The following is a 12,287-nucleotide window of genomic DNA, read 5'->3' as shown; positions in this document are numbered from 1 at the left end:
TTGCATCACAGAAACCACGTACAAAACAAAACCCACCTGTGTCGTGCAAAAGAAGTGATTTAAGTGATGAAGATGGATATAAAGTGAAAGGAACAATATAACACAAACAATGAATTGATGATGCGATAATGACACTGAAGATGATCACAATTATTTTTTTGTAGAAACTAAAAATTATAAAAGAATAACTTCTGGGTCCATCTGGCTGTCTTTCCAACTGCATTAGGTAGAACAGAAGATATACAAAGTTTCTAACCGGAGCCAAAACCTGATCGTTTATCCAATAAAAAATTATGTGATTTTATGTTCTCTTGGCCTTTCTCTCCTATATAAGCTTAATATTCTTACCCTTTAACTCAATTCTCCAACCTTCTCAATACTTTTCGTCTATTTCTTTACCTGAAGTAGTATTTTTCAATTTTATTTGTTGTGCAGCAATTTCATGGTCTAGATCATTAATTCTATGCTTTCGATCAGTACAGAGATTTGAAATCGTTGCAGAAATCGCGATCTACCCGATGGATTAGAAGCTGGAGGCATCAAAATGTATTCGTTTTGGTGGTATATTTAACTATATGCCCATTTCATATTTTGGCACAAGGTTTTCTCTTTTGATTATCATGGATTGGTGAATTATAACCATTTGATCATTTTGATGTTGGCTTGGCTCAATCAAATCAAAGTTCTTAGAGATTTGTTGAGTTCTTTAGTCTGATTGAGCCGTGCCAATATCAGTCAGATTCATCCTCTATCAATATTCTAACTACTAATATGATAGTATATATATACATATTATCTTTAATTAACAATCTTAAGAATCCGTGTAAGTTTTTGTGGCTTTGATATATATGAATGCGGGACATAAAGTTTTTCTGAAAGCAATACTTTTTGTACGTATTCAAATTAACAATTAACTTATGGAAAAGGATTTTATGTAGGAGCAATTCTTAGTTATGCAAATCAACTTGAAATCATTATTAGACATGTATAATGTTATATGGGTTAGTCGGGTAATGTTATACTAGTTAAGGTGTGGTATCCTTTAACATTTGCTATCTTTTGGATTCAACATACGTTAAGAGATTTACTAAGGGGTTTCCAAACATAGGTTTAGTCCTGTAGTTTTACACACTAAGGTTCGATCGGGACTCAATCTTAAGTGTCTAGAAGCGAAACATTCAGTTACATATATATATTGTTATGCATCAAGTTAATATATGTCGTTAGTTATTTTTATTCGGTTAAAATAATTCAGAGACAAGGCACATGTCATGTAAATGTATTAGAATGGTCACATTTGGTTGATCTCAAACACCTTGGTTTAAGAGATTAAAATAATAGAGACCATTATATTTGGCAGAGCATAAACTTGAGAGAAGGATTTACTAAACTCCATGGAAAAGAAAAGTTATCACCACCACTTGTGCATTAATTTTGGCTAAATTCTTTTTTACACCATGTCTGACTTATGTTAATGTATATTGTATATTCTATTAATGTCACATACGCATAGATATTGTAGGAGATCTTTTATATATAAAGGAGATTTTTCTGTTCTCAAATTTTTTTCTATTTTATCATTAGATTAATATTTGGTTTTATTTCATTATTTTGGATATTGCGTCATTTTTTAAAAATATTTGGAATAAATGGAGGAGCGGTTTTGAATTAGTATTTGTTCAAATTATGAGAGAGAGAAAAAATATTAGGAGACGTAGTAAGTAGTGGCTAAACGTGAGCGGTTACTTCCAACTTTTGATTTTCTGGATTCGTTTCTCTCTTTTTGCTCTTAATTGAAACAAATTGTGAATTAAGGATTTACTTCAATTTTCAATCTTCTTCGACCTCTGCATTTTGTTCCCCGATTCCTTTCTTTCTCTCCCTAATGTTAGAGTTAATTATATTTGTTCCCCTGTTTTATGATTTAGTTGTGAATCTCTGGTTAACATTGTGGTTTATTTGTTTTTAAACCTCGCATACAAAAAAAAATGAGGATTCATTAATTTTGTTGGCTAATCGAGAAACCTCCAACGACTTATTCTCTCAAATTTGCAACACCCACCAACATCACTCATCGAAAATTCATCTGTTATGCTTCTATGTTTTCTTTTATGTGTCGTTTAAATTTTATAAATATCTATGTAGAATTTATTTCCAAGTTCCTATTTATTTATTTCACTGCTAAATTTTTTTGTGTGTTACAGAAGGCTGTTGAACCGAGGTAGATCCAAAAAGGAACCGGAGTGTTGATTTTACCTACGAGGTTGGTTGGGTGGTAGTGATATTGAGGACTTACCTACCCGCAAGAAAAAAGCACCCTCTTCCCGATTCCTTTCTTCACGGCTTCAAGAACAAACGGGGTTTGTTCGTCCCGGATCTTACTTCTACAATATCAATTTTCATTTTTTCTAATTGGGCTTTCGCCATCATGAATTTTATGTGTTTTGAAGAAATTGGGTTATTACTGTGTATTCATTATTGAAGGTTGTGTGATTGGAATGGTGCTAAAAACAAATGGAGTTTTCTCTCCTTCTTGGAGGGCGAAAGCGAAAGGCTAATCAAGTAATGAGAGCAGGCATTGCTCGCCATGCAAAGCTTGAAGAAGAGGTCATATCATATCTCCTTTATTTCATCATTCATTCAAGAAGCATTAACTCGCAATTTCCTTGCACCCAAACACAACCATTTACAATAACCAACTATTATAAAAAAATCTAGAGTAACAGTCCCACGTCCACTATTTGTTTGTTTGCTTATTCATGTGTTTTGTTTGAGTTTTGGCAGGAGGTTATTTTTTTTCCAGTGTATGCAAGGTAAAACAATTATTTAGGGTACGAACACTGCCTTGATGTGGCAACTTCAAGTTCAATAAGGACAGGGAAACGAATTTTTTAGTTGTTAATGGAAATGAGATTGGTGGAAAATAATTACTCTTATGATTTTTTTAAAATTATAATAATTTTTAGGTTTTATTTATTTCGATATTTAGAATTTTTTTTAGTTTAGAGAGAATGTCTCGGTTAGAACTATAATCACTTTTGTTGTCATATTAAATCATTATTATTATCTTATTTTATATTTAGTATATTACTGCTTCTCAATTATGATAGTTACCAAATTACATGGAAGAGAAGACAATTGGACCTTAGTTCCTAAGCGCAAACCTTCACAAGGAACTTCCTGCTTCTAAAACACTGACTACTAATGATGGAGCATCTGAAGCCGGTGATTGACCATTCTAACAATGTTGAGGCCTCACAAAGCAGTCAGACAGTTAGCAATGAGGCACCACCAACCACTGTTGACTAATGTATTTTCACATTCGTGGAATGTTTGGTCTGATTTTTTAGGGTGATGAGTGAAGGGGATTAAATATAGTATAAAAATATTCCACAATAATGGTATTATTTTCTTTTAATTCTTATGTGTACCGCCCTGGCAGTCGGAAGTGATGACGTGGCATCCAGCTACAGTATAGGCGTGTTGACAAGGCGCCAGGTTGGCAGAAGGGAAGGAAGTCGGGGGGCTTGTGAAGTCGCCAGTTATTAAGTTGGCGTGTTCCGATCTCCAGCATACCAGAACCGGCGATCACCGGGTTAAAGATGAAGTCGCCAGATGTAAACTCAGGCGACCAAGTGATTGGAGATCGCCAGAGCAAGCACATCGCCGAAGATGAAGGTGGTGCAGATTATGAAGGCGGCCGGCGAGACCACAGGGAAGGTGTACGAAGGCACCCTAACTCGCCAGTTCCAGTAGAGATCGCACTCCCAAGTTAGTTATGCACTGGGCAGTACCATGCATAAGTAACTTAGCCAAAAAGAAAGTCAGAAGCAGCGCCCAAGTCAAGGAGGCTCCAGATGATGGCACATGTACGACTGGATGCGAGCCACGTGTCCAGATCTGTAACTGCCAAGAGAGAGAAAGTGACCAGGTATTTAAGGGTTCCCCAACGAACTTCTGAGGTACGCACGTTCAGATTATACTCTTTACGCTTGCGAGTTCTTGAGCATACTGTGAGAGAGAACATTGCACGGTTCCTTGAGAGTTCTTGAGTGTTATTGCTCTTAGTATTTGGTGGTTTGGTCACTGACTTGGGCGTTGGAGTGCGATCGGCCGCAGCGGCGCCGCTCTGTTCTTTTGCAGGTTCTTGAGGTGGATCTTGGCGGAGGACGGAGGTTGAAGCGGTGCACATGTCGATCCAAGTTTGACGAGGCAAGTTCCAACGTTCTGGTCAACAGGCAGGATCATCAGGCGCCCACCGTGGGGCCGTGTAAAACCTGTTCCCATCCACAGCGTGAGTTCTTGGAGGTTTTCGTAGTTTTCTGCGTGGTTGTGTGCTGGTGCAACCACTGTTCGTTATTCGTTTGAGATTTGTTTGGTGATTTCGCGTTTTCCACCGTTCGTTCGGGTTTTTGTTCGGTGAAGTGAGGTTTTCTACTGTTTACGCGAGATTTGTTCGGTGAAGTTTGAGTTCTTTGGCTCGTTGTGTTATCCGTAGGTGAAGCGGTGGTTTCTGGTGGAGTTGCAGGTTTCTTTGGAGGATTCGCGGTGTTCTTGAGTTTTTGCGAAGTTTTGCGAGGTTCTGACCGATTGATCGCTGAATCAATCGTAGCTGAAGTAAGTGTTGTTCGCTGCATTCTGTGATTCGCCAAGTTTCATGAGAAAAATGAGAAGCAATTGTTCAAGTCCGGTTGCGCCCGTCGCCGTTGAAGGCGCCGCCGCCATGACCATGGCGCAGATGGCAGAGATGATGCGTTCGTTGCAGGCAACTGTGGAAGCCTCGCACATAGAACAGGCGAGAATGCATGAGGACCTGGCCGCCTCTCGCGCTAGGAATGATGAGCTTAGCAAGGTGACTGAGGAGCTACGTCAAGCTCTTCAGGAGCAGCAAGGGCGTTCTATTGCTGAAGAGGTTGCGCCGTCGTCGCCACCTCGTGTTTTTCCTATGCCTTTCGCTCAGGCGATTACTGACACGCCGATTCCTGCGAGTGTGGTTCCTGTTAAGGCTGTTTTCACCGGCGTGGAGGATCCTGAGGCTCATCTCACCACGTTCCATACGCAGATGATGTTGTCAGGGGGATCAGACGCCGTGTACTGCAAGATGTTCGTGAGCACACTCCAGGGAACGGCGCTGGAATGGTTTGTGAGCTTGCCTAACGGTCACATTACCAATTTCCAACAGTTCTCGAAGATTTTCGTCGAGCAGTATATCGTGAATAAGGCACCGCCCAGGGTGTCTTATGATTTGTTTGATATAAGGCAATATCAGGGAGAGTCCCTCAGGGACTACCTAAATCGCTTTGGGGCGCAGATGGTCAGATCGCCGGCCAAAGATGAAGAAATGCTGGTCTACGCATTTAAGAAGGGCGTGCTGCCGGAACCATTCTGCGAGGCATTGATCAGGGCTCACCCCGCCACGTTTGCTGAGGTTAGGCGACTTGCGGTGGCCCACATCGCCGACGAGAGCGAAGTCGCCGAGAAGAGAGGAAGCGTGGCTCCCGCTAGGCCACGCGCCCAGACCAGGATCCAGCCACAAAGGGTGCTGGAGACAGCGGCGGCCAGAAGGGATCAGAGGACTCGCCATCCTTATGATCCAAGGAAGAACAAGGGTAGGGGCCAAGGACGCCAGCAACCAGCACGCCGGGAATACAATCGCCCGCCTAAGCACAAGTTTGTCATGGGATTGGCGGACCTGATCGCCATTCCCAATATATCTGCTAGGTTGAAGGCGCCAGAAAAGGTGGGCGACAAGGTGCTGGGACCAAAGCCAGACGCCTGGTGTGAGTTTCACCAGGGCTTTGGCCATACAGTGGACTCGTGCTTGGCATTAGGATACCAGCTCGACGATCTGGTTAAGAGCGGGTTCCTAAACGACTATTTGCTGGATAGAAGGACGGGGGGCGCGTCGAGCTCCCAACCAGCAGGTGCTGAGGCTCAGCAGCACGAGATGCCTACGCACGGAGAAATCCACACCATTGCAGGGGGTTTCTCAGGAGGTGGATGCACTGCATCACAGAGGAAGAGGTACGCGAGGTCTGTGATGACGGTGGATATGTTTGAAGACCACTCACCGGAAGTGGATATTACCTTCACCAAGCAAGATCTTAGGGATGTTGTGCCTCATGACAACGATCCCATAGTAATTTCGTTGATAACAGCGGGAAGAAAGGTCCACAGGGTGCTGGTGGACCAAGGAAGCTCGGCAGACGTGATGTTCTGGCCGACTTTCACACAGTTGGAGCTGCCCCTTGACCAGCTGAGGCCCTATGGAGGGTGCTTGTATGGTTTCGCTGGTGACCAGGTGGAGGTCAGGGGGTACATAGAGTTGAGGACAACGTTTACAGATGTGGCGGGTTCAAGAACGGAAAAAATCAAATATCTTGTTGTAAACGCTCCTTCAGCATACAACATCCTGTTGGGAAGACCCACGCTCAACAGGATAGGTGCCATACCGTCGACCCGGCACATGAAGGTGAAGTTGTCATCTATGGAGGGGGTGGTGATCACCATCAAATCCGATCAGAAAGAAGCAAAAAAGTGCTATGAGAATAGCCTGAAAAACAAGAGATCGGTGAGTTACGTAACGACCACCCCGCCTCCCGGTGTGAAGCCCAGATCGACGGTAACAGAAGAGACCGCCGGAAGAGACGCGGAGATGGTGGATGCTGAGCTGGGGGAGGGCAACGCTAGTCTAGAGGAAGAAGAGACCAGGAATCGCCCTGAGGAAGCGAGAGAACAGGGAATCGCCAGGGCGGTGATCGCCAGAGAAACCAGACCAAAACCCGTCGAGCAGTGGCTCGAGAGAGAAATCGGGGGAAAGATCTTCAAGCTAGGAAGATCCCTAGAGGATGAGCTCCAGGACCAGATCGCCAAGGTGATAGAACGACATCTGGATGCGTTCGCATGGTCCGCTTCGGACATGCCCGGGATCGATCCCGACTTCTTGTGCCATCATCTGGCGATGGACAACTTGGTAAGACCAGTGCGACAAAGAAGAAGAAAGTTCAACGAGGAGAGGAGGCAGGCGATTAGGGACGAAACACAGAAACTCCTCGCTGCAGGCCACATCAGGGAAGTCCAGTGCCCTGAATGGCTGGCAAATGTCGTGCTGGTGAAGAAGAGTAATGGGAAATGGCGCATGTGCGTCAATTTCACCGATCTGAATAAAGCTTGTCCGAAGGACTCATATCCTTTGCCAAGCATTGACGCCCTGGTGGACAGTGCTGCAGGGTGTAAATTGCTGAGCTTCCTGGATGCCTTCTCGGGGTATAATCAGATCAAGATGCATCCCATGGATGAAGAGAAGACTGCCTTCATGACCGAGAGATCGTGCTACTGCTATAAGGTGATGCCGTTTGGGCTGAAGAACGCGGGGGCCACGTACCAGAGGTTGATGGATTGAGTACTTGCACCGATCCTGGGAAGGAATGTGCAAGCATATGTCGATGACATGGTCATGACCTCGCCAGAGAAGAGCAAGCACGTTACAGACTTGGAGGAGTTGTTCACGACGATCGCCAAGTTCAAATTGAAGCTGAATCCAGAGAAATGCATTTTCGGCGTGGAGGCTGGAAAGTTTTTGGGTTTCCTCTTAACTGAAAGAGGCATAAAGGCCAACCTTGATAAGTGTGCCGCCATCTTGGCGATGAGGAGCCCAGCTACGGTGAAGGAGGTTCAACAGCTAACAGGTCGGATGGCAGCCTTGTCTCGCTTCGTGTCAGCTAGCGGAGAAAAGGGCCATCCCTATTTTCAGTGCCTAAGGAGGAATAAGAAGTTTGCTTGGACGAAGGAGTGCGAGGAAGCCTTTGTCAAGCTGAAGGAATATCTGGCGAGCCCGCCGGTTCTGTGTAAACCGCTGGTGGGAACCCCTTTCAGGCTGTATTTTGCTGTAACTGAGAGGGCGGTGAGTGCGGTGCTCGCCCAGGACCAAGATCAGGCTCAAAAGCCTATTTATTTTTGATCCTGCCTGTTGACCTGAACGCTGGAAACTGCCTCGTCAAAGGATCGACGTGCGCACCGCTTCGAACCTCCGTTCCTCTTCGGGATCTACCTCAAGAACCTGCAAAGAAACAGAGCGGCGCCGCTGCGGCCGATCGCACTCCAACGCTCAAGTCAGTGACGGTATCACCAAATACTAAGAGAACAAGAACCGTGCAAATCCTCTCTTCACAGTCAGCTCTATCACTCGCAAGCGTAAAGAGTATGAACTGAACGTGCGTACCTCAGAAAGTTTGTTAAGAACTCTTATATACCTGGCTGTTTTCTCTCTCCTGGCAGTTACAGACCTGGATACGTGGCTCGCATCCAGTCGTACACGTGCCATCATCTGGAGCCTCCTTGACTTGGCGCTGCTTCTACTCTCATTTTGGCTAAGTTACTTATGCATGGTACTGTCCAGTGCATAGCTAACTTGGGAGTGCGATCTCTACTGAAACTGGCGAGTTAGGGTGTCCCCGTACACCTTCCCTGTGGTCTCGCCGGCCGCCTTCATAATTTGCTTCTCTTTCATCTTCGGCGATGTGCTTTCTCCGGCGATCTCCAACTGCTTGGTCGCCTGGGTTTACTTCTGGCGACTTCATCTTTAACCTGGTGATCGCTGATTCTGGTAAGATGGAGATCGGAACACGCCAATTTAACAACTGGCGATTACACGAGCCCCCCAACTTCCTTCCCTCTTGCCAACCTGGCGCCTTGTCAACACGCCTATACTATAGCAGGGTGCCACGTCATCACTCCCGACCACCAGGGCGGTACACAAGCCCCCCAGTCTTAAGCGAAGACTTGTCTAGCGAAAAGACTGAAAGAGTCACGTCAACACCGGTCTACGCGGCACTGACGCAGAATTCCAAGCGGTTGTACCTTCTGCTGCTCTGACGCTCCACCAAACCCCTCACTCATCGCTTGACGCGTGGCTTCATCAACGACTCTCTTCAGTTGCCGTTTGCGCTTCCTAACCCATTTCGAAAAAACCCTTAAACCCATTTCCACTCAACACTGTTCCATCACTTTCCCTCGCATTCACGAACGCTCTAACCTCCTTCTGCGAAAAATTCTCAGCGCTCTCCAGCATTCTGAATCAACCTTCATCGTCTTCCTGATCATCAAAAGGTACCTACTTTCCTTCTTCTGCTGGTTTTCCTTGCATTTTAACCGATTCGCATCATCCTGTAACTGCCTGGTGCATACGCTGTGGGTTGTTTTTCCATTTCTCCTTCTGCGTAACTTAGGGCTTCGTCAATCGTCGCAACGAACCTACATTCGTTCGTTTTTCACCTTCCTTCTATGATCGAGTCAGCCTTTGTAACCCCCTGATCATTTTTCCTTTCTTCTTCCTTTGCAGCTGTTACCATGACTCGCACAAAGATTACCCCGAATCCTCCTCCTTCATCACGAAATCTCCCTTCACAAGCACACGACCCACCACAAGTTCGTGGCGCTTCATCTTCGCAGGCTGAGAGGCCTGCGTCTTCCCGTCCTGTTCTGGCCCAGGCGACTCCACCTATCGCTGGAGGAGCCCCCGTTCCTCTGCCAGACTTCAAAACTTTGTATCCCTGGGCCAACTCGACCCTTCTGAGGGAGACATCCTCCGTGAACACTGCGGGAGCAGTTTTGCGGCTGACGAAGGGGGACGAGATCTATCAATCGTTTCACAAGGAGCACGACGAGAAGATGATGGTGCTGCCTTGCCCCCCCGATCTGCCTGTTTGTGCTGATGACAAAGTAAGCGCCGACGGGCCCTTCTGCTTTGTCTATACGACTTTATTCAAGAAGGTCAAGCTCAGGTTCCCTTTCACCCGATTCGAGAGGGAACTTCTTACCGAGCTCAACATTGCTGCCGCCCAGCTCCACCCCAACAGCTGGGCGTTTGTCCGAGCCTTTCAAGTGATGTGCGACCACCTGGGGTTGCCCGCGTCGGTGGACGTGTTCTTATTCTTCTTCGAGGCCAAGCACCCAGGAGACCGCCTATGGGTCAGCTTGAACGCGATTGCTGGGAGGTCCATCTTTGCTATCTTCCAGCAATCTTACAAGGACTGGAAGGGGAAATTCGTCCAAGTGCGTGCGAACGACAAGGACGCCTCCCTTCTCGATGGCTTTCCCTTGTACTGGGTGGACAAGGGGAAGAAGGAGTCCAAGAGCTGCTTCAGGAGGCCCAGAAGTCCTGACATCATGGGAGCATTGGACAGAGACCTCTGTCTCTTCTGGAAAAAGGTGGCGGACGCCAATATAACTTTCCTTACCACCACCTTGATATGCTTCGAATTCTATGAAGATCAGCTAGAAATTCGAATAGGTTAGGACATTAAACTATTGCTTTAATACTACTTCTGTTTAGCTGATTCTGGGCGCCTTGCGCGTTATGCGCAAGACTTTGGTTTTACCTTTCCTGCACATACCATCTGCCTTGCTGTTTATTACCTCATGCACTTATTTGTTTCCCTTGATTTAATCCATGCATTTTCGTTCCATGCAGACAACATGTTGCCCAGAAGCATGCTCGCTGAACTAAAGGCGCTCGCCCGAAACCATGGGTTGGCGACGGGTTCGCAAACGGTGCCCAACTCGGTGGTGGAGACAGCCATCGTCCAAGGGCGATCACCTCCCAAGGAACCCACCCAACGCAAGAAACTGGTCCTCAGACCTAAAAGGAAAGCTCCTCAGGTGATCCATGAGGAAGAGGAAGAAGACGACGAGGCCACCGAGGACGGTTTGGTCTCAAAGAGGAAGAGGGTGGCACCTTCCTCACCGCCTGCTCCACCCCCTCTTCCAACCTCAACACCTCCGTCGACGCCTGCTCCTCCTCCAGCATCGCCACCCCCCCAGGCTCCTGCCTCTCCAGTCCAAGCGGTCCCACTGGCCACTGCGCCACCTGCAGCTGAGGCCCAAGAGCCAAACTTCCTGGAGGACCCCCCAAGCGCTTCAACGCCATATGTGTCAGCTGGAGGGGGTCCCCCTTCAAACGCTTCAGCTGCAGAAAATGCTCCAATCGGGGATGAGGTTGCTCATACCTCTCCGATTCTGATTACCGAATCCCCGATTCCGTCGCCACGCCAGGAAGCAACTACTGAAGAACCTGCTAAGGAAGGTGGCGACGAGAACCCACAACAAGCCCACCTGGCGCCTCTCCAAGCAGCAAACCTCCCTTTGGAGGTCACAAGGATGTGGGAGCCTCTAACTGCCAAGCTGAAGACCATTGCAGAGGATATCCCGACGATCATAACCAGGGCTGTGGAGGGCTCAACCAGGAGGCTCCAAGACGACCTCTTCAACCTCAAAACCGAAAACAGCACCATGAGGGTCGAGGTGGAGAAGTTGTCTTTCAGCCTGACGCTCGCAGAAATCGAACACTCCCGAGTGGAGGATGCAATGAACACCGAGCTCAGGCTGGCGCGCAAGGAGGCCACTGACCTTCGCCACAAAGTGCATCAACTTGCCCAAGAGAAGGTCGAGCTGGAGAGCAAGATCGTGCCTCTTCGTGCCAGGGCAGTCGACCTGGAGGCTCTCATGAAAGCTGACGCCGCTAAGGTGCAAAAATTGGAGCAGAGGTCGATCGACCGAGAGAAACTACTTGGGCAAGTGGAAAAGGCGAGGGACGACGCCATGGCTGATCTCGTCAAGGCCAACAAAGAGAAGGGAAAGGTGGCTGCTGAGTTGGCCCAAGCACAATCGGAATCCAAGAAGGTTACTGAAGACCTTCTCCAGGCTCAAGAGACCAACAAACAACTTAAAAAGCAGGTTGAAGAGCTGGAGCAACAGAATAAAGAGCTGAAAGAGCAAACTGAAGACCTCAAGAGGCGGATTGAGGAACTTCAGAAACAAACTGAAGAACTCAAGCTAAATTCTGCTCAGATTCTGGCCGCTGGATTCGAAGCTGCGCGGGAACAGTTCGCTTGCCTATTCCTCGACCTGGATCTCAGCCTGGTGTCGCTGAACAACGAGGTAGTAGATGGAAAAGTCGTTCCTGCTGAAGACTAATCAACTCTTCTTCATCTACTACCTTCGTGTTTCCCTTGTATTATTCTGTAATAAACTCGTGTATATGTGCCTTTAACAGATACTTATCTTAACGACAAAGTTTGGGTATTCCCTCTCCTGACTTCTTTAAGCGCTTTAACCTTCTTTGCATGTTTAACTTTATTAGATTTAACTTAATGACTTTGCAAACACGACTTTTGACTTAACTGCTTCGAACCACTTCAAACTTAAGCAATAATCACTTTAACCAACTTGTACTCTTAAGGCAACTAACCTTATCGTAAGAATTCCCTTCAAGCAACGAACTGTAACTC

At 46.7% G+C, this 12,287-nt stretch overlaps 1 protein-coding gene across 8 annotated transcripts; it reads left to right on the top strand.

Moving 5' to 3' along the window:
- The first annotated feature begins 226 nt into the window (after window positions 1-226).
- Window positions 227-12,081, top strand: LOC137813670 (uncharacterized). 8 transcript variants are annotated; one of them, XR_016519920.1, is made up of 4 exons: window positions 227-561; window positions 2,205-2,607; window positions 3,111-9,108; window positions 10,472-10,598. XR_016519920.1 is itself a non-coding variant. In XM_090300894.1 (4 exons), exon 4 carries the CDS (start codon window positions 10,477-10,479, stop codon window positions 11,971-11,973), a length of 1,497 nt encoding a protein of 498 aa, XP_090157020.1. In that variant the 5' UTR covers window positions 227-561; window positions 2,205-2,360; window positions 2,485-2,607; window positions 10,472-10,476; the 3' UTR covers window positions 11,974-12,081. The 8 variants fall into 8 exon arrangements, 6 of the variants coding, with proteins under 6 accessions (XP_090157020.1, XP_090157016.1, XP_090157018.1 ...); XM_090300894.1 differs by lacking the exon at window positions 3,111-9,108 and having other exon boundaries at window positions 2,205-2,360; window positions 2,485-2,607; window positions 10,472-12,081; XM_090300890.1 differs by lacking the exon at window positions 10,472-10,598 and having other exon boundaries at window positions 2,205-2,360; window positions 2,485-2,607; window positions 3,111-9,337.
- The last annotated feature ends 206 nt before the right edge of the window (window positions 12,082-12,287 follow it).

This window comes from Phaseolus vulgaris, chromosome 1 (genome assembly GCF_051622355.1).
Source record: "Phaseolus vulgaris cultivar YP4 chromosome 1, ASM5162235v1, whole genome shotgun sequence".
Taxonomy (NCBI): domain Eukaryota; kingdom Viridiplantae; phylum Streptophyta; class Magnoliopsida; order Fabales; family Fabaceae; genus Phaseolus; species Phaseolus vulgaris.
The sequence above is the reverse complement of the archived record's forward strand: the minus strand, read 5'-3'. Positions and strand labels throughout refer to the sequence as shown.